This window comes from Macaca thibetana, chromosome 14 (assembly GCF_024542745.1).
Source record: "Macaca thibetana thibetana isolate TM-01 chromosome 14, ASM2454274v1, whole genome shotgun sequence".
Classification (NCBI taxonomy): Eukaryota; Metazoa; Chordata; class Mammalia; order Primates; family Cercopithecidae; genus Macaca; species Macaca thibetana.
Genome location: NC_065591.1, coordinates 120,429,773 through 120,450,889, shown reverse-complemented (window position 1 = coordinate 120,450,889; position 21,117 = coordinate 120,429,773). Strand labels below are relative to the sequence as shown.

The 21,117-nt window shown below is 35.7% G+C and overlaps 2 protein-coding genes across 11 annotated transcripts in view; both read left to right on the top strand.

The window, feature by feature from the left end:
* Positions 1–21,117, top strand: part of ARHGAP32 (Rho GTPase activating protein 32) — a 308,498-nt gene that overhangs the window by 240,582 nt on the left and 46,799 nt on the right. The window contains exon 1 of one of the 10 annotated variants that reach the window (XM_050755926.1): positions 3,125–4,205. The exons of the other annotated variants lie outside the window; for them this stretch is intronic. The gene's annotated coding sequence lies outside the window, so the exon portion shown is untranslated. Of the gene's footprint in view, positions 1–3,124; positions 4,206–21,117 lie in introns of those variants that run through there. 10 annotated transcript variants of the gene reach the window in all.
* Positions 2,326–3,044, top strand: LOC126934981 (cytochrome c oxidase subunit 4 isoform 1, mitochondrial-like). The gene is given in 2 exon segments (XM_050756014.1): positions 2,326–2,709; positions 2,712–3,044. Coding segments are annotated over 2 exon segments (507 nt in total). The 5' UTR covers positions 2,326–2,405; the 3' UTR covers positions 2,915–3,044.

Below are 21,117 nucleotides of genomic sequence, written 5' to 3'. Positions count from 1 at the left end.
AAAGGAATGCCAAGACTAGGAAGTGCTGGGATGTGGCTTATGTGGGGCTATAATTTTCAAGGGAGAGTAGGGTAGTCCTGGAATGGCTCCTTAGAAGCCTCCTTTTAAACAAAGACCTGAAGGAGATGAGGAGGGGAGATCTGCATGTATCCGGAGGAAGAGCTTTCCAAAGATGGAACAGCAAGTGTAACGATACCGAGTTGAATGTGTGTCAGTCTTGGTAAGTGGTCAGGAGGAAGGCCACATTGGCTAGAGCAGTGGGTAAAGAGATGAGATGAGGTCAAGAGGGGAGAGGGGTCAGATCTCTCTGGGGCCTGGGGGCCACTGTAGGGGTTTTGGCTTTTATTTAGAATTAATTGGGCAGTGAAAGACATTGAGCAGTTTTTGTTTGGTTCGATTTATCTTGTTAAAAGGATCACTTTGCTTGCTGTGTTAAGAGGAAAGGCAGAGATAGGTAGAAGAAGAGGGGCTGGCAGTGGCTGTTGCAATGAGCCAGGTGAGAGATGATGGTGACTTAGACCAGTATGGTAGCTGTGTAAGTGATGAGAAGGGATCTGCTTCTGGATATATTTTGGCCACGGAGCTGGCAGAATTTGCAGACATACTGTGAAGGGATTGAATCATTCAGGTAATTTTTTTTTTCTTTTTCTTTTTTCTTGTTTTTTTTAAGATGGAGACTTGCTCTGTCACCCAGGCTGGAGTGCAGTGGCACAGCTTGGCCCACTGCAACCTCCACCCAGATTCAAGCAATTCTCCTGCCTCAGCCTCCCCAGTAGCTGAGTTTACAGGCATGTGCCACCACACCTGGCTAATTTTTTATTTTTAGTAGAGACAGGGATTCACCATATTGGCCAGGCTGGTCTCAAACTCCTGACCCTATGATCCGCCCGCCTTGGCCTCCCAAAGTGCTGGGATTACAAATGTGAGCCACTGCGCCCGGCCCCATTCAGGCAGTTTTTATGATAGAATGATTAGAATGAAGCCATTGCCTTTCCAGTGAATTCTCTTGTTGCCTCTCCCACCCACGCAAAGATACATCCTAGTCCAACATAGGGGGATAGCCACCAAACATTTTGTTAAATATGAGAGAAAAACAAGTGACCTCTCCTACATAGTCACTAGATGGCACAGCATCTTTTCAGTCAATTATATTTTTTAACTTTTTATTCTGAAATAATTGATCTCAGAGGAAGTTGCAGAAATAGTACAGAGAGATCCCCTGGACTCATCACTCAGTTTCTCCCAGTTGGAATGTAACTATATAGTAGTACATTATCAGAACCAGGAAACAACATGGTCACAATACTGTTAACTAGATGCAGACCTTACTCCAAATTCACCAGCTTTGGCAGCACTCATTTTCTTACCATGTATTTTTATATGGCATTAGAGTACAGCTTTTTGGGTTTCAGATGAGAATTATTGTCATTAATTATGTAAATCTCCCACACACAGGCCAATGATTGTGGAATACGGTTATTCCTATCAATGTTTATATGTTGATATGTAACATATATTACTTAAATAACATTTTATTTATAATATATATTAACATATATATTACATAACATATAAACATGGATGTTTATATGTTACGTAATATGTGGGGCTTACGGATTTTTCTAAATATTCCCAAATGACTTTTCTACAGTAAAAATATGTACTTTCTTTTTTATCACTCTCTTCCTTCATCCCTCCTCTTCTTTCTCTCTTTTCTTCCTCTCTCTCTTTTATCTTTCCCTTGCCCTCCCTTGCTGTCTTTAGTGGTAAGGAAGAGGTTGGGAGGGAGGGATGTTATTCATTTAAAATTAAAGAAGAGTGGCTTTGCCTTCTCCAATAGGAGTAAATTTTAAGAGCCTTATTTCCTATTCAGCTAAATTTGTAAATCCATAGATGTTCTATTGGTAAAGATTAACATGTTTTGCTCTTGCCACATATTGAAATTCTCTATGGTCTTTCTTATTTTAAAATCACATAAATTTATTTTTTTGTTGTGGACTACCATTTATCAACAATTCTATGTTCAGAACTATGTTCAAAGAGGAAGGAAGGAATAAATTCAGTCAACAGCAGAAGATTTTGGTATGGTGCATGATGAATCCTCCCTGGATAGATATCTCATCTCTTGCCAGTTACTATTACGGGACCTTGGCAAATTGCTTATTAATCTCTCTGCCTTAGTCTCCTAAGACTATTAATAATAGAACTGCCTTCATTAGGTTAGGATAAAAAATGTTTTTAAATACCTAGAATTGTGTGGCACATAAGTGCTATAATGTTATTTTGTAAATTAAAAAATACCTGAGAGTAGAATTTACGTTAATATTAGCAAAAAGTCATTGGAACAGCTTCCGGTCGCGGGACACCGGGCGTAGAGGGCGGTCGCGGCGGGCAGTGGCGGCAGAATGTTGGCTACCAGGGTATTTAGCCTAGTTGGCAAGCGAGCAATTTCCACTTCTGTGTGTGTACGAGCACATGAAAGTGTCGTGAAGAGCGAAGACTTTTCGCTCCCAGCTTACGTGGATCGGCGTGACTATCCCTTGCCGGATGTGGCCCATGTCAAGCACCTGTCCGCCAGCCAGAAGGCCTTGAAGGAGAAGGAGAAGGCGTCCTGGAGCAGCCTCTCCATGGATGAGAAAGTCGAGTTGTATCGCATTAAGTTCAAGGAGAGCTTTGCTGAGATGAACAGGCGCTCGAATGAGTGGAAGACGGTGTGGGCACTGCCATGTTCTTCATCGGCTTCACCGCGCTGGTTATCATGTGGGAGAAGCTCTATGTGTACGGCCCCCTCCCGCAAACCTTTGACAAAGAGTGGGTGGCCATGCAGACCAAGAGGATGCTGGACATGAAGGTGAACCCCATCCAGGGCTTAGCCTCCAAGTGGGACTACGAAAAGAACGAGTGGAAGAAGTGAGTGAAGCTGGCCTGCGCCTGCCTCTGTCACCTCCATGCAACTCCATGCCTATTTACTGGAAACCTGTTATGCCAAACAGTACTACTGCTAATAAAATGACCAGTTTACCTGAAAAAAAAAAAAAAAAAAGTCATTGGAACAGAAAATATGTAAATATTTTCCGATTCATTTGTTTCTTCAATAAATAAATAATTGGGTTAACACAGTTCAGTATTATTAGTTAGTAGAAGTATTGAATCTCAGTATTTATATTGTATTTTGCAAATAACTAACAAGAATCTTTAAAGCTTTAAAAAGTCACAAATTGAGATTGAATGCCAGTTTGGTAATAGTTGCCAAAGATTTTCACTTTTGCTAATGAATGTCTCTGGTAGAGGAAAATAAGTGCCTTGGTACTCCATGGGTGAAGGAGAGTTACATATTTGACCTCTGTGTAGTGTATGAAGGAGAAGGTTATACTTGGGAAAACTTCTTTAATTCTGGATTTCCCATTCTGAAGAAACCTTTTTTATTTTTTTCCCTAATAATTGCATAAGAGATTGTCTTAGAATTTTTCACACAGACACTGTGTAAGTTGATACTTCAAAAAATGTGTTAAGGGAATAACAATCTTAGCTCAGTATCAGCAAAGATATTAAAAGATTTGTTTTCTCAGCCTATCCTGTTGTTTTAGTGATTCAGCCTTTTACTGGCAGTACTTCCTACTTGATCAATTACTTTTCTTATTTTAAAGGAGCCTAAAGTGCCATCATTTTTATTGGATACACTGTCTCCCACCTACTTAGCAAACAACTGACAAGCAATTAACTTTTTAAAAGAGAAAAGACAATTTAATATCAATTTCATATGGTGTTTTCTGAGCAGGAAATGCTCACCTGTGTGGGGTTGATGGGTGGAGCTCTTCTGGTGAAGCCTGTTCTGCAAGTGTGAGTTTAGGCTGGGGCGTTTCTGTGGTGTTGCAAAGCAGTATGTGCTGAGAGAGGAGGATTAAGCTCCTGGAGGCAGAGCTCTCCCACACACTTGCTGGCTTGCTGGGCTCCACCGACTGGACTGAAAACAGGGCCAAGAATCGTGCTGCTGCAGGGGTCCTGAAAACAGCTGGAACCTGGCAGTGATGTGGGACCTCACTTGGAGTTAACCTGTGGTGGTGAGGTTGGAACCAGTGTGATTATGATTTATTTTCTACACTCATGTACGGAATGCAGAGCTGTTGTATCCTGATGAATCTACTGCTAAATATAGTCATTTGGAATAATTTTAAGTATTGATCTTAAAACTTGTACCACAAGAGGTAAGGAGATCTCAGTCATTTAAATATTTGACTCAAACAATCTTCAGAATTTTTCACTGAAACTATTTTTAGATTATATTTGGGCATATGCTACCTTGGTTGCTCTTAGGTGAATGGTTAATTATTTAATTATTTAGAAATTCAGCAATTGAACATTAGTATTTGTCATGTTTGTAGAGAGGTGATTACTTTTTGAAGTAGGTTTTGCTGATTGTACAACACAGATGGTTATTTTCCCAGTCGGTTTCAAGAAATATCTTTTTTTCTCCTATTTCCAATTAGCTTATTTCTTGTTTTCTGTGCATTAGGTTAATATAACAAATTTTTATGATTAAAAGAAACTGCCTTTATTTCTTAAGCTGCCAGCTTATATCATATTTTTAATTTTTTTCCTGGTAGGTTAATAATATTTCAATTATTGATTAATGGAAATGGGCAGTGCTAATACACTTAAAATAATTTGGTAGGCTGTATAAAGAGGCTCCTTAAGTTTGCATAAGAAAGTAACCTTTCTGGCCTTTTCCCTTCAAGTATGGTGCTTCCCCCCTTCATTGGTATTGGTATTGGAAAGGATAACCATCTCCATCCATAAAATATTTTGTATTAAATCTCAGAGATTTTACCACTAAGATGGTATTCCATATGTATATGGTGTTTCTTCAGACCTCAGTAATAAATGCCTTTCATTAAAATAACATGGAGACCAGAATTTTCTCTGAATCACAAATCAGCCCTTAATAGGGCTGATTAGTATGTTCAGCTTCTTAACAGAGGTTGAACATTTTTCTTTCCAGTGCTTAAATGATATCAATATTTTAATTTTCAAAACCATAAATGGAGGAATTTCAGAATTTACAGCTCTTTTTCATAGCTTTTTAAAAAAGCATCTACTCATATAATAATGGTTTGAACTACAATTTCTTTTTTAAAAAAAGAATGCTATATGGCATTTAGTGGAAGATATCAGAAATCTAAAATGTCTTAGGTTAAGTTTATATTTAAGAAAATTATAGGAGGAAGGACTAGAAAGTGATGTCATGTTCTCAGTCCTGAATCCAGGATAGATAGCCAGATTCCGTGTTCTGGAAAGCTGAGTCAGTTTTCTGCTTAGCCCTGTACCGCAGGGATTCTCAAAGTTTTCAGATCAAATGTAACAAGAAATTGTAGTAGTAATAATAGCTCCTATTTATTGACACAGAATTAAATGTTTGGCACATACATTTCATGTAAGCATCATAGTAACCCTAGTGAGAGCTGTTGTTAGGGTCATTTCCATTGTGAGTGAAAGAATTGAGACTTAAGTAGGTAATTTGCTCAAGATCTTGCAATTGGAAAGTGATTAGGGACTGAATTATAACCCTTTGGTCTGATTCCAAAGCCTATTTCTTTTAACAAAAACTCATTGTCAGTTCCATACTCACCAAATATAGAACCTTTCCCCTCTACTTCCTGCAAATCAAAACAAAACCCACAAAAACAAAAACCACCTATGATAGTATCACAGTTCCACACCAAACTTCATAGCTTAATAAAGTGCAGAGAACTATGTGACATTAAAGTATGTATGATTACATTTTAATATGACAAAACTTTATCTCAAAAGAGAGTTTTTACACCGTTAAAATTAAGGTTCTAAGTTTTCTGATTTCTAGAACTAATGTATGTTTTGGTAGTCCTGTTACCTTTGATGTACCTGAATTCCTAGGAATATGTGTTTGTTATATTAAATTTTTGTAAGAATACACAAACATGTCCTCCTGAAATAGTACTAGCTTTTAAGCTTCTTATGAAATAGTACTAGTTCAGCCTGGAAAAATAAGAGCCTAGACAATTTAAAATTTCTTAACAGGTTTTAAAATCTATATTCTGTATATAATATCCTATTCCAATGTTAAAACACTTTAAGTGTCAGGAATTTATATCTACTTCATGTTTTTTCCTCCTGCTTCTGGTAAAATGCAAATCTTCCTTTTGTTCTGTTTTTAGAAATGAAGTTAGTCATAGTCTCTTATATAATAACTGAGGTGGTAAAGTCAGCAAGTTAAAAATACTTCTTACTTTGATTTTGTACCAAGTTGAGAAACAGAACCAATCATATTTATTATTTTAAATTTATAATTTAAATTTTGAAATAAAAATTAGTATCACTTTTAGCAGGAAAAAGGTGTCGCTTATTTATGTCAAGGTAAAATAACCTAAATTTGAGCCTTCTTTGATATTTATAACTGAAATCTGAAGCTTCTAGAAAAGTCAGTGTATAATGTAGATAATAATAGTCTTATCTTAACCATATGACCATTTTCCCAAGGGAACTATGATTTTTAAAGGTCTAGCATGAGCAGGTTCCGTTTTGTAACAGTTTTTGTACTCCTCTAGGAAGGGCAGCAGCATAGTGGTGTTGCTTTGGTTTCATCTTTAACCCTGGAGAAGAGATACAGTTTTATTCAAATGTCTCAATATTTTAGTTAACCGTTGGTATGCCATTCAACATGAGTTGTGCTGATATTCTGAAGAAGCAGTTTATGGCCCATTTTCTGCTCTCTTTTCTCTCAGTGAATTGTTTTTACCTCTTCTGTGTCTAAAAGATTCTTTTCTAAAATCTACTACAGATTTATTTTCTAGATCCCTTGATGTCATTCATTTGCATTCCAGTCAGTAATGCCTTTACAAATGGCTACTCTTCTCTCATAATTAGATGGAACCCTGTTTGACTTATGTAACTGTTAGTAGCTTTCCCGTTTTTCAGTTGAGAGCCATTACTAGTGGTGCTATTTTAAATGTAGCCTTGCATGTATATGAATTTCTGAGATACTTGGTTTTATTCCTTTGAGGTTGGAATGTTCAGACAGCAAACTGTTTCATTTAATTCCTGATCCGGCCCCAGATATCTTTTCTGTGACAGCTCTTCAGCTCTTGCAGCTGTTGTATACATCAGTTAAAGAACTGTGGTTTTTCCTATTCCAAAATTGTTTGTGATAGATTGATCAAAAATGATTCTGTACTTTCTTACTTCACAATCGCTTTGCAGTACATTAAAATTCAAGACCCAATTTATCTAAAAATTTTTTTGACATATACTTGGGATAGGGGTGGGAAATGAAGTCCAAGGCTGAAAAACTGTTACATTCCTGATTTTAAAAAAGTGGTTCCTAGAAAGACAGTGAGAATTTTGTTTTGTGAGCATCAACCTGATAGATTATAAGTTTTCTGAAGTTCAGAATCTACAGATAGTATTTACCTTATTTTTCTTTTACTGCAGTAAACTCTTGAAACCTATGTCAAAAAATAATTTTTATAAAGTATATGACATTTTATAATAAAAAGAGTATTATAAGTGACCATTGTACTGTTGATCAAGGACTTGCAAGCAAATAAAGAAGTAAACAACAATATACCATATGGCGTGACCAGCAACTGTGAATGTCCTTAACAATTAAAGATAATACAAGCATCAAGTCCAAGAAACAGTTATAAGCATGCTATGTAAATTAGTTATGTACGGACTCCTTATTACTACTAAGCATTCATCAAACTAAATAATTAAAATTAATTTAAAAAGTGTTAAACCTAATATGCTTAGTAACCTTTAACAGTGATTTTTTATCTTAAATTTTTATACCAGCCTTCTTCCAAGATGATTTAGAGAGCCTAATTTTTTTTGACAGAGCTCTCCAATTACGTTTTAAACAATGTCCTTTTTTTCTCCTGATAAATTCCCCGAAACTAAAAGTATGTTTCATAGATTTTAGAGCTTTGTATGCTATTCATACTTCATACATTCTCAGAGTACTTTATGATTTCTCAGGTATTTTCATTAAAATCTAGAATCATATTGCCTGGTTAAACTTTTCATTTTTCATATTATTAATCTGAAGTCTAAACTGCTTAATTTCCTTTTCTAAAATCTTACAGTGAGTTATCAGCAGAATCGGGATTAAAGCCCTGTCTCCACATTCTTGGTCTGGTACTTTCTCACTAGCACATGCCTTAGCCAATAATGGCATGATTGGATGAATGACCTTAATTAGACTATATGTCTTATTATTGGAAAACAATAAAAGCTTTCAGTTACTAGGTCATTGGTTGAAGGATGTATTTTTAAATCTTCAAATAGGATTGCTAACATTTTATGCTTACTACATGTTTTTACCACATATACAACTGTGTATTTAGATATTGTAGGATATTACTAAATAAACTAAAGAAAGTGAATTGAAATATGAATAATAAATTATCTTGATAATTAGAACTAGATATATAGAAGGGAGGAAAGGAATAAAATTTCATTATTCTGATAACTCTTATTACATTTAAGTTATTACACAGAATGTGATGGGAGATAATTAGAATTTATTTAATATACCTGTTCTTTTGATATCAACTTTTAAGGAGGTAATTCTGATGATTAGAGAGTTGTTTATATTTCGAATGTAGATTATTTTGAGTGTGATGTTAACACACATTAAATTAGTTAATACATGTAAAAGCCTGGCACACAGTAAAATAGTAAGCACTCAATAGTCATTACGTATGCAATAATTATTGTTATGGTATTACTGTAGCGTCTAGATTTCCCTTCCATTTTTGTTGACTATCTGGTTAAGATTTACCTTTTCCTCATGCTGCCTTTGTAGGACTGGGAGCAGGTCAGTGGCTGGTGCCAGAGAGAGGGCAGATCTGTCACCAAATAGATCGAAGATTTACAGAGATAAGAATAGTGACAGAATTTCTTCAGCATGTCCTTATTTCATCAAACAAAACTTACTGGGTTTACTTTGCAAGAAACTCCTTTACTCTAATTTGAATGATATTTTTTGTAAAACTGGAAAAACACATCATCAGAGTTATTCATGTGTATTTTGAGTCATTGGCTTAAAGAACTTCTTTTATATCATTAGTCATAATGGTATGAAAGCATTAATTATGTTAAAGCCTTTTTATGTTATAAAAAGGAAAATTTTCAAAAGGGTATATTTTTCTATAGAATACTTGTTATATTTCTATATTATTGGAAAAAGTATTTGTTCAGTTCCTTTAATATTTACATTGCATATTGAAATCTTGCCCAACTACCTACACATTTTTATTTAAAAGATTTGTAGTGTTATTACTCTAGTGAATCACAGATTAATTTGAGTCCAGTTATTTGTAAATAAAGCTTTGTTGGTTAAGCTTACACTAATTTAACTGATATACTCAAGGCTATAGACTGAGATTTATATCACATATTTCCCAATATGAATGCTAACTAAACTTTTTCAGAAACTTTCTCAGTTGCCTAAAGATCCTTTTAGGACAAATAACAATGCTTACTAAAGATAAGTTTATTTTTACAATTCTTGGCAATATTCCTTTTAATAAATTTGAAAATACTCAGTACATAGTTCACTTCAACTATTTACTTAAGACTCTAAATGTAAATCAATGTCATTTTTCTTTTGCTGCTATTTAAGGCATTTGCTGATGCCTATTGTAGTTTTTCCATTATTTGTCTGTGCTTTCACCCGATACAGTTCTTCTGTGTTTGTCTTCCTTTACTAGAAGTTCACGTCTAATGTGTTTACAGTATTCTTACATTTATTACAGTTGCTAAGACGGAACTTTGCCCTGGCTTAAGGCTATTATTTTTTTAAGTTGCCACTTGCCTTTTCAAGTCTATTGCACTCATTTATATCACTGCAAAGGATACAAGGGAAGTAGGAGTATTTAAAAATATAAAAGCATAAAAGCAAGCCTTCTGCACGTTCTGCACATGTATCCCAGAACTTAAAGTATAATAAGTAAATAATAATCATAATAAAGTCAGAAGCAAGAAAAAAAAGTAGTTACAAATTTAGTGTACCTCATTCAAAACTTAAGATAAACTAAAATATCAGCTTAATAGATGGAGAGAAATCATTTGATAAAGGTCAACACTTGTTCCTTTTATATATCTTGGCAATTAGGACTAGGTAATTTCTTTATATTTGAGGTTTCTACCCAAAAAACCCAAGTGAATTCTATTCTTATTGGTGAAACATAAGAAATAATCTATTTAAAGTCAGGAACAAAATAAATATTTATTGGGGGTCCAGTGAAGTTAGACAAAAAGAATTAAAAGGATTGGAAGGGAAGAATCAAATATATATTATTTGCAGATTTATAAATCCAGATGATTCTACAGTCAAATTTTAAGAAATAATAACAAGGTTCAGCAAGGTTGCTGAATAAAGGATAAATAATACAAAAACAGTAATAGCACGTTTATTAAGTTTTGCTGTCTAGCACTAAGTGCTTTATAATTTTAACTCATTTAATTCTCACAACAATGCTGTTGAACAGTTATTTTTTTAAACTTTTTTTTTTTTTTTTTGAGACGGAGTCTCACTCTGTCGCCCAGGCTGGAGTGCAGTGGCGCAATCCCGGCTTACTGCAAGCTCCGCCTCCCGGGTTCACGCCATTCTTCTGCCTCAGCCTCCCCAGTAGCTGGGACTACAGGTGCCTGCCACCATGCCTGGCTAATTTTTTGTATTTTTAGTAGAGATGGGGTTTCACCGTGTTAGCCAGGGTGGTCTCAATCTCCTGACCTCGTGATCCGCCTGCCTCGGCCTCCCAGAGTGCTGGGATTACAGGCATGAGCCACCACGCCCGGCCCCTTTTTTTTCGTTTTTGAGACCTGATCTTGCTCTTGTCGCCTAGACTGGAGTGCAGTGGCACGATCTCAGTTCACTGCAACCTCCACCTCCAGGTTCAAAAGGTTGCAGTGAATCTGCCTCCCAAGTAGCTGGGATTACAGGCGCCCGCCACCACACCTGGTTTATTTTTGTATTTTTAGGAGAGACAGGGTTTCGCCATGTTAGCCAGGCTTGTCTCGAACTCCTGATCTCATGATCCGCCCACCTTGGCCTCCCAAAGTGCTGGGATTACAGGCGTGAGCCACCACACCTGGCGTAAACTTTTTCATAGATGAGGAAAATGAAGTACTGATAATTTAAATATTTGTCCATAATCATACCGTTAGGAGCTGCAGAGGCAAAATTGGAACCCCAGAGGTCTGACTCCTGAGTCTACCCTTTACAACCCTGCTAATTGCCTTTCTGTACACCAATAATAAATGATTAGAAAATGTAATTTAGAAAACTCCATTTTATAACATCAAGAAAGTCATAAAGCTCCTAAGACTATCTATAACAAAAGTTCGTAAGACTTTTATGAAAGGAAATTAGAAACATTTATTGAAGGACATAAACGAATTGTAAATAAGTGGAGAGATCTATTATATTGATGGAAAAGAAGACTGAATATCATAAAGAAGTCTGTGTTCCTCCAAAATAATCTATAATTCAATGCAGCTTCAATGAGAGTCTAAAAAGTTTTTTTCTCCTTCTAATTTGACAAGCTGATTCTAAAATGTATGTGAAATGGGAAACAGCTAAAAATAAGGCAGTTTTAGAAAATAATAGTAAATGAAGGGACTCATCTTTCCAGTTATTAAGACTTACAGATTAAGAAAGTGAGGTATCGATAGAACTGAGAGAAATGAGAGAACTCAGAAACAGACATCTTACATGCTATATGCATTTTTCACATAAGATAGAATCAGTCTTACAATTCAATGGTGAAAGGGTTATTCAATTAAAGGTGACAGAATAGTTGGTTATATATATGGAAAAAAGTTTGTATCTCTCCCTAAAATACATGAAAAAACAAAAGTTTTTAGGAGAAATAGGACAATATGTTTATGACTTGTAAGGAAAATATCTTAAAAGTACAGAGTGATTCCTGTACCTAAAGACATTTTAAAAGTTGTACAAGAAAAGACAAGCCATAGACTTGGAGTCAGTCTTTATAATATGTAAAGTATTCGTTTCTATATTATGTGAAGAATTCTTATCAGTAAGAAAAAGAAAACAAAATAGAAAAATGGGCAAGGATATGAACAGTTATTTCATTGAAGAAGAAAACTGAATGGGCATGTGAAACACATGAAAACAATGCCTGTTCTGATTAGCAGTCACAGAAATGCATATTAAAGTGAAATATAATTTCAGAAATTTGGCAGAGCTAAGTAGAACAAAGATATGAAGAATGAGGACTGAAAAATGCATCTAATTAGAGTGTATATTGATAAACCATTTTAGATAATATTTTAGCAAAGTTGAAATATGGTCGAAAAGTAGCATATTCTACAACCCAACAATTTTCGTCCTAAACATGAGTGCCAGAGAAGTCCTGTCACTTGTGCCCAGGGAGACACCAGATTATACAGTGCAGTCATGATTGTAAGAACAAACACTTGTAAACTCTGATAGCAGGAAAATGGAAATATAAGTTGTGGTACATACTTAGAAGAGAATATTGTAATGTAGTGTAAGTGATATACTGAGCCACAAGTGCCATGGATAAATCTCAGAATACACAGTTTTGCAGAAAGTTTGATATCAGATGATTCCATTTCTGAATTTGAAAAACATGCAACATGTTAGTATTGTTTATGGCTACATACACATGTTGTTACAGTGTAAAGACATGGATGGAAATGATAAATGCTAAATTCAGGATACAGGTTCTCTGTAGGAGAACAGGATTGCAGAAACAGAGTGGCTTCAGCTATATCTGTTATACTTAAGGGAAAATAATCTGAGGAAATAATGTGGCACAATGTTAAGATGTGAAAAACCTACATGATGGGTACATGGGTATTTATCATATTATTCTCTTAAATATTTCTGTATAGTCAAAGTATTGAGCAATTTTAAGAAATAAGTACATTGACATTGGGCTCTAATACTTTCTATCAGTTCCTTAGCTCCTGATTTTCCAGGGCAGTCATACCCCAGGCCTATGTCTTCTGGTCGTGTTTTCCAGTTAGTCTGTGCTAAAACTGGTCTCTAGAGACTTATGTGAATACAAAGCTAATTAAGCATTAAGCCAGTAGGCTTTTAAATAGTAGTCAGGTTAAAACTAGGTATAATACAATAGGAGTTTTGTTTCAGCACTTTTTTTTATTCTTAACATTTGTTATATTTTCTTTTGAAGAGCAGAATTTTCAGAACATTTTTAGTTCATTAAATGGATTTGATAGTTGTCTAGAGAAAAATTCTTTCTTCATATTCATTAGTGCGAATAGATACATTGTGCTTTAAATAAAAGCAATTTATGGAATTTTAAATTAAAATTCAAACTTTTAAATATTTGTTTAACATAAAGTACTTTAAGGTATGCAGCAGAGACTGAGAATGATAGAATTTGTGAGATTATAAGAGAGCCTTAAATATTACTTAGTGCAGTTGCCTGTATTTGGATTCTCCTTGCTTAAATTTCTACCAAGTGGTTATCTAATCTATGTTTGGGAACTTTGAATGAAAGACAGGATATTGTATACAATGTGTAAAAATCCACTGGACATGTTAAACATTACTCTCATATTTTATTATACCTTTGGTTTAATCAGAACAATCTGCACAGGTATTATATATTCCCACCAATACATTCTAATTTTGTCTGCTTGATGTTGTGAATTTATTACCTTTCCTAAAACTTGATGTATATAATCAAATAAACTTAATGCTGAGGTCATTATCTTGGAACAAACCATGTTCCTATACACCCTGTATAGGAACAAATTAAGCCCAGATTTGTCTTAAGTCAGTCTAGAAGATTTCTGGGAACCAATTCCTAAAACTTTAGAGAAAGTATTATGAGAAAGCAAGAATTCGTTGGGATTGCTGGGGAAGCATTATACTGGTATAATTAAACAGCACTGCCCTGCCTCTTCATGCCAAGGTTCACTACGGCTTAATGAACTGCATGTTTTTTAGTATCTCTCTATAAACTGGTTATTGGTATCATAAAGATTTACCTTGGAGATACTAGGTTGTGTGTCATACTGCTAAGGCTTTTAACTACTGGAAAGACTGGACTGGTAGGGTTTGTCTTTGGTTTAAAAAAAGATTGCAAATATAAAGTATGTCATGTCTAAATAACATTGTGGCACAAGTTGTATTTTAGCCCTCAAGTGGGAAATTTGAATATAAAGTAGTATGGTTTGCTTTTGTCTAAGTATTGTTTTGCATTTTATTTTTTATACATTTTATCTGTAGAAATACCATCGGTATCATTTTAGTGTCTCTAATCCAGGATGTTTGGTGAACCTTAACCCTCACAGCCGTGCTTGCCAGTGTTCTTCTGTAGAAATGGGTTTGTAAGCACTTAATCATCTAACCCTATACCCTGCCTTCGTCAGTAGAAATCTTCTGATATAATTGATAGTATTAGATACTTTGCTTGTCAAAAGGTAGTAACTAGTAATATTGAACAGGAAGGCAACAGGTGGGGATCAGTGCTCGTGTCCCAAATAAGCTCTTTTTGGTTACTTGAATGTCTAAGAAATGGGAAGAAAGTTTAAAATGAAGAAAACTAATTTATAGTTTTGCTCAAACTCTACTAGGAGGCTACTGTAACCAAAACAGCATGGTACTGGTACCTAAACAGAGATATAGACCAGTGGAACAGAACAGAGCCCTCAGAAATAATACCACACATCTATAACCATCTGATCTTTGACAAACCTGACAAAAACAAGAAATGGGGAAAGGATTCCCCATTTAATAAATGGTGCTGGGAAAACTAGCTAACCATATGTAGAAAGCTGAAACTGGATCCCTTCCTTACACCTTATACAAAAATTAAGATGGATTAAAGACTTAAATGTTAGACCTAAAACCATAAAAACTCTAGAAGAAAACCTAGGCAATACCATTCAGGACATAGGCATGGGCAAGGACTTCATGTCTAAAGCACCAAAAGCAATGGCAACAAAAGCCAAAATTGACAAATGGGATCTAATTAAACTAAAGAGCTTCTGCACAGCAAAAGAAACTACCATCAGAGTGAACAGGCAACCTACAGAATGGGAGAAAATTTTTGCAATGTATTCATTTGACAAAGGGCTAATATCTGGAATCTACAAAGAACTCAAACAAATGTACAAGAAAAAACCAAACAACCCCATCAAAAAGTGGGCAAAGGATATGAACATACACTTCTCAAAAGAAGACATTTATGCAGCCAACAGACACATGAAAAAATGCTCATCATCACACACCATCAGAGAAATGCAAATCAAAACCACAATGAGATACCATCTCACACCAGTTAGAATGGCGATCATTAAAAAGTCAGGAAACAATAGGTGCTGGAGAGGATGTGGAGAAATAGGAACACTTTTAAACTGTTGGTGGGGCTGTGAACTAGTTCAACCATTGTGGAAGAGAGTGTGGCAATTCCTCAAGGATCTAGAACTAAAAATACCATTTGACCCAGCCATCCCATTAGTGGGTATATACCCAAAGGATTATAAATCATGCTGCTATAAAGACACATGCACACCGATGTTTATTACGGCACTATTCACAATAGCAAAGACTTGGAATCAACCCAAATGTCCATCAGTGACAGACTGGATTAAGAAAATGTGGCACATACACACCATGGAATACTATGCAACCATAAAAAAGGATGAGTTCTTGTCCTTTGTAGGGACATGGATGCAGCTGGAAACCATCATTCTCAGCAAACTATTGCAAGAACAGAAAACCAAACACCGCATGTTCTCACTCATAGGTGGGAATTGAACAATGAGATCACTTGGACACAGGAAGGGGAACATCACACATCGGGGCCTATTGTGGGGAGGGGGCAGGGAGAAGGGATAGCATTAGGAGATATACCTAATGTAAATGATGAGTTAATGGGTGCAGCACACCAACATGGCACATATATACATATGTAACAAACCTGCACGTTGTGCACATGTACCCTAGAACTTAAAGTATAATAATTAAAAAAAAAAAAAGTCAGGAAACAACAGGTGCTGGAGAGGATGTGGGGAAACAGGAACACTTTTACACTGTTGGTGGGACTGTAAACTAGTACAACCATTGTGGAAGACAGTGTGGTGATTCCTTAAGGATCAAGAACTAGAAACACCAGTTGACCCAGCCATAGCCATCCCATTACTGGGTATATACCCAAAGGATTGTAAATCATGCTGCTATAAAGACACATGCACACATATGTTTATTGCAGCACTATTCACAATATCAAAGACTTGGAACCAATCCAGATGTCCATCAGTGATAGACTGGATTAAGAAAATGTGGCACATATACACCATGGATTACTATGCAGCCATGAACAAGGATGAATTCATGTCCTTTGTAGGGATATGGATGAAGCTGGAAACCATCATTCTCAGCAAACTATCACAAGAACAGAAAACCAAACACCGCATGTTCTCACTCATAGGTGGGAATTGAAAAATGAGATCACTTGGACACAGGAAGGAGCACATCACACACCGGGACCTGTCGTGGGGTAGGGGGCTGGGGGAGGGATAGCATTAGGAGATATACCTAATGTAAATGACGAGTTAATGGTGCAACACACCAACATGGCACATGTATACATATGTAACAAACCTGCACGTTGTGCACATGTACCCTGGAACTTAAAGTGTAATAAAACAAAAATAAGAAAATAAAATGAAGAAAACTAATTTAAGAGATTTATATATGGAAGTGTTATTAGATCCTCAAATTTGGGTATAATTAAATTGAATATTTTTATTTATATCTCCAAGGCAGTGAAATTAATCTATCTTGATAAATAATTGATTATTTAATTACGTATGCCAGAACTTCTCACTGTCTGCCACAGTGAGGAGGAGTCCAGTTAAAATAACATCACCAGCAATGCTGAAACTATGCAGAACGCAGTTTAATCTTCCTTTGAAGGCTTTTGGAATCACTTAAGACTTTATGTCTAGTCACCATTATGAATATCCATTATTTCAATGTCTCAGATTGGGATATACATTGGCAAGAAGAGACCATATCCACCCCTCCCACTCACACACCCAGTTTAGATGTTTTGTGGAAAGGTAACAATGCAAAGTGGCCATTCAGAGTAAAAGCCAGAGCTGCATGTATATCAGCACAGTTTCCCAGAGCCCTGGAGTGCCAAATGGGGGCACAGAGTTGCCAGTGACACCCTCCATTATCTTAATTGTATGCCCTAGTGCAACTCTTACTTAATTGGGCCTTGTGTCACTATTTAGGAAAAATAAACATGAACACTCTTTACCCTAACAGGAAAAGATAGCCATGTTTCCTTGTTCTTGATCTAAACTTGCCAAACCAAGAAGCAGAGTCAGTTACCTAATGTCCTGGGAAGTCAAGTTGTACACAGGCTGCTTTTGACTAATGAGGTGTTGTGTGGGAGAGTTTGGTTGGAGGATCATAACTAAAAATGTGTTTCCAATGACTTACCACTGAATTGTGAAGATGTATGTTTATTGGTCAGTATATAATTCCAGTTATAAAATTGCTAATCGATGTGAAAGAAACAAATGTGTTCTTTACTGTTGAGAAGCCTAGTTCAATATGGCAGACTACCGCTGCAGTTTAAAAACTGTTCTCCCTCCATTTGTGTTGAAAATGGTCACTTTTTCCTTTCTTTCTTTTGGATACTGTTACTACTGACTCAGGATTTTTATTTATTTGATCTTTTACGATCAGTTATAACCATTCCTTATGATGCGTGGATCATCCCACATCTGCCCACAAGAGTCTGACTCAGCCCTTGTCAGGGATCCCTCAGCTGTGGGCATCCCCTTGCTTTCTGTTACAAGCTTTCCATTCTCATCTTGTGCTTTGCCTGCTTCTGACTTGCATTTGGGGTTTGTTTTGATAAGGAATTTTACTTAGCCACTAAGATCTGAGACCAGAGGTCTTCATTGCAACCGATATATCATTATTTCTAAGCCTTTTAAAGTGGATAGAGCTTCAGGAAAGTGTGTGAGTGTTTTAATCATGAGTTCATGTTGATGTTTCCAAGTCAAAGTTAACATTACAGGTTTTTCTTCTTAACCTTTAGATATTATAATTGTATCTCATTTTCTCTCACATGGAAAATCTTTGTTTTGTCCCACAATATGTATAAAGTTGTTTCCAAATTACATTACCAACATTATTGCCAATAGTAAAGGAGGTGGATGGAGTTAAATATTACTTTGCAGGGTTTTTTTTTTTTGTTTGTTTGTTTGTTTGTTTTGTTTTGTCCTTAGAATATATCCCACTAAGCATGTGGTCCTTTTTTTTTTTTTTTTTTTTTTTTTTTTTTTTGCATTTTTTATTTCCATAGGTTTTGGGGGAACAGGTGTATTTGGTTATATGTGTAAGTTCTTTAGTTGTGATTTGTGAGATTTTGGTGCGCCCAACACCTGAGCAGTATACATTGAACCCAATTTGTAGTCTTTTATCCCTCACCCCCTTCCCACCCTTTCCTCTTGATTCCCCAAAGTCCATTGTGTCATTCTTACGCCTTTTATCCTCACAGCTTATCTCTCACTTATGAGTGAGAACATACGATGTTTGGATTGCCATTTCTGAGTTACTTCACTTAGAATAATAGTCTCCAATTCCACCCAGGTTGCTGCAAAAGCTATTAATTCATTCCTTTTTATGACTGAGTAGTATCCATTGTGTGTGTGTGTGTGTGTGTGTGTGTGTGTGTGTGTGTGTATCACAGTTCATCCACTTGTTGATTGATGGGCATTTGGCATTTGGGTTGGTTCCACATTTTTGCAATTGCGAATTGTGCTGCCATAAACATGACTGTGTAAGTATCTTTTTCATATAATGAATTCTTTCCCTCTGGGTAAATACCCAGTAGTGAGATTGTTGGATCAAATGATAGTTCTACTTTTGGTCCTTGAAGAAATCTCTATACTGTTTTCCATAGTGGTTTTACTAGTCTGCATACCTACCAGCAGTGTAGAAGTATTCTCTCTTCGCTGCATTCAGGCCAACATCTTTTTTTTTTTTTTTTTTTTTAAACAAAATGGGAGATATTACAACTGACACCACAGAAATACAAAAGATCATTCAAGGCTACTATGAACACTTTTATGCACATATACTAGAAAGCCTAGAGATGATGGATAAATTCCTGGAAAGATAAAATCCTCCTAGCTTAAATCAGGAAGAATTAGATACCCTGAACAGACCAAAAATAACAAGCAGTGAGACTGAAATAGTAATTTTAAAAAATTACCAACAAAGAAAGTCCAGGATCAGACAGATTCACAGCTGAATTCTACCAGACATTGAAACAAGCATTGGTACCAATTGTATCGACACTATTCCACAAGATAGAGAAAGAGGGAATCCTCCCTAAATCATTCTATGAAACCAGTATCACTCTAATACCAAAACCAGGAAAGGACATAACTGAAAAATAAAACTATGGACCAATATCCTTGATGAAAACACATTAAAAATTTTTTAACAAAATTCTATCTAACCAAAACCAGCAACCTATCAAAAAGATAATCCACCATGATCAAGTGGGTTTCATACTAGGAATACAGGAATGGTTTTACTTATGCAAGTCAATAGATGTGATACACCACAAACAAAATTAAAAAACAAAAATCACATGATCATCTCAATAGATGCAGAAAAAGCATTGGACAAAATTCAGCATCCCTTTATGATTAAAACCCTCAGCAGCAAAACTTGCGTGCAAGGGACATACCTCAATGTAATAAAAGCCATCTATGACAAACCCACGGCCAACATAATGCTGAATGGGGAAAAGTTGAAAGCATTCCCTCTGAGAAGTGGTCCTTTTTTTTAATATTTTAAATTTAGTTTTGAACGTGTAGAAAGAACATGAACGTGTAGAAAGAACATGAACATGATTCGGAAGTCAGGCTGTGTAAAAAAGGTATACTCAGAGACGTCTCACATCTTATTCTTACCCTTTTCCCTTTTCCCACCTGTTGTTTTTAACCCATTTTTATTAGTTTCTAGTTTATCCTTCTAGTGTTTCTTTTTGCAAAAATAAGCTCACGTGTACATGCATATTTGGGTGGGTGAATTTGTGTGTGATGTGTATATTCCTCATCCTTTCTTATTGTAAATATGCTGTTCTCTGCTTTGCTTTTTTCACTTAATGTATCCTGAAGAGTACTCCCTATCAGTAGGTAGAGATCCTCCTTAAAAATAAAAAAAAGCGAAAATTAACCAATAATACTCTGTGCGGATGTATCGCAATTTATTCAACCAATTCCCTATTAATGCTCTTTTGCGTTTCTAATAAACATATTTGGTTATTTTTAAAGTAACCCAGTGTTTTAAAATGTTTTGACATGTTTAAACTGTTTATTTGTAAACTCTCTATTCTGGCCTATGATCCCAGCCTTTGCATACCCCTTAAGCCTCATTTCATACCACTGTCCCCTGGCTCCCTACCCCTCTCATGGCTTCCAGCTCAGATATGACTTCCTCAGAGAAACTGTTCCTTACCTCTCTGTTTAATGCAGTTTCTTTCAAGTCACTAATACGTCAGCCTGTTTATTTTTTTATTAGCCACTATAAATAATCTGATATTACTTTGTTGCCTTCATTTAGGCAGTATCATTTAGTGGATAAGAGTTTGGGCTATATGCTAAATGCCCTGATTTGGAATCCCGGTTATGTGACAGTGGGCACATTAACCTAGCATTCTCTGCCTCAGTTTCTTCATCTAAAAATGGGTATAGTATTAATATTTTCCTAATAGTGGGCTGTGAGAAATGAATGATTAACAAATATAAATATTTAGGTAGTTATTTGTACATACTAAGTGTAAAATAAATGCTGGCTGTATCCATATTACTATTTAATCATTCATTGTCTGCCATCAGTAAGCTCTGTGACAGCAAGGACCTTGTCTCTCCTGTTCCCCATCATAATCTCATGACTTAGAGCAGTTCCTAAGTTATGGCAGGCACTTACACATTTGTTGCTAAATGATTAATAGTTAATATTCACTTTCCATTCCTTTGAAACATTCTTAGAAATATGTTACTTAAAGAATGCTTTCT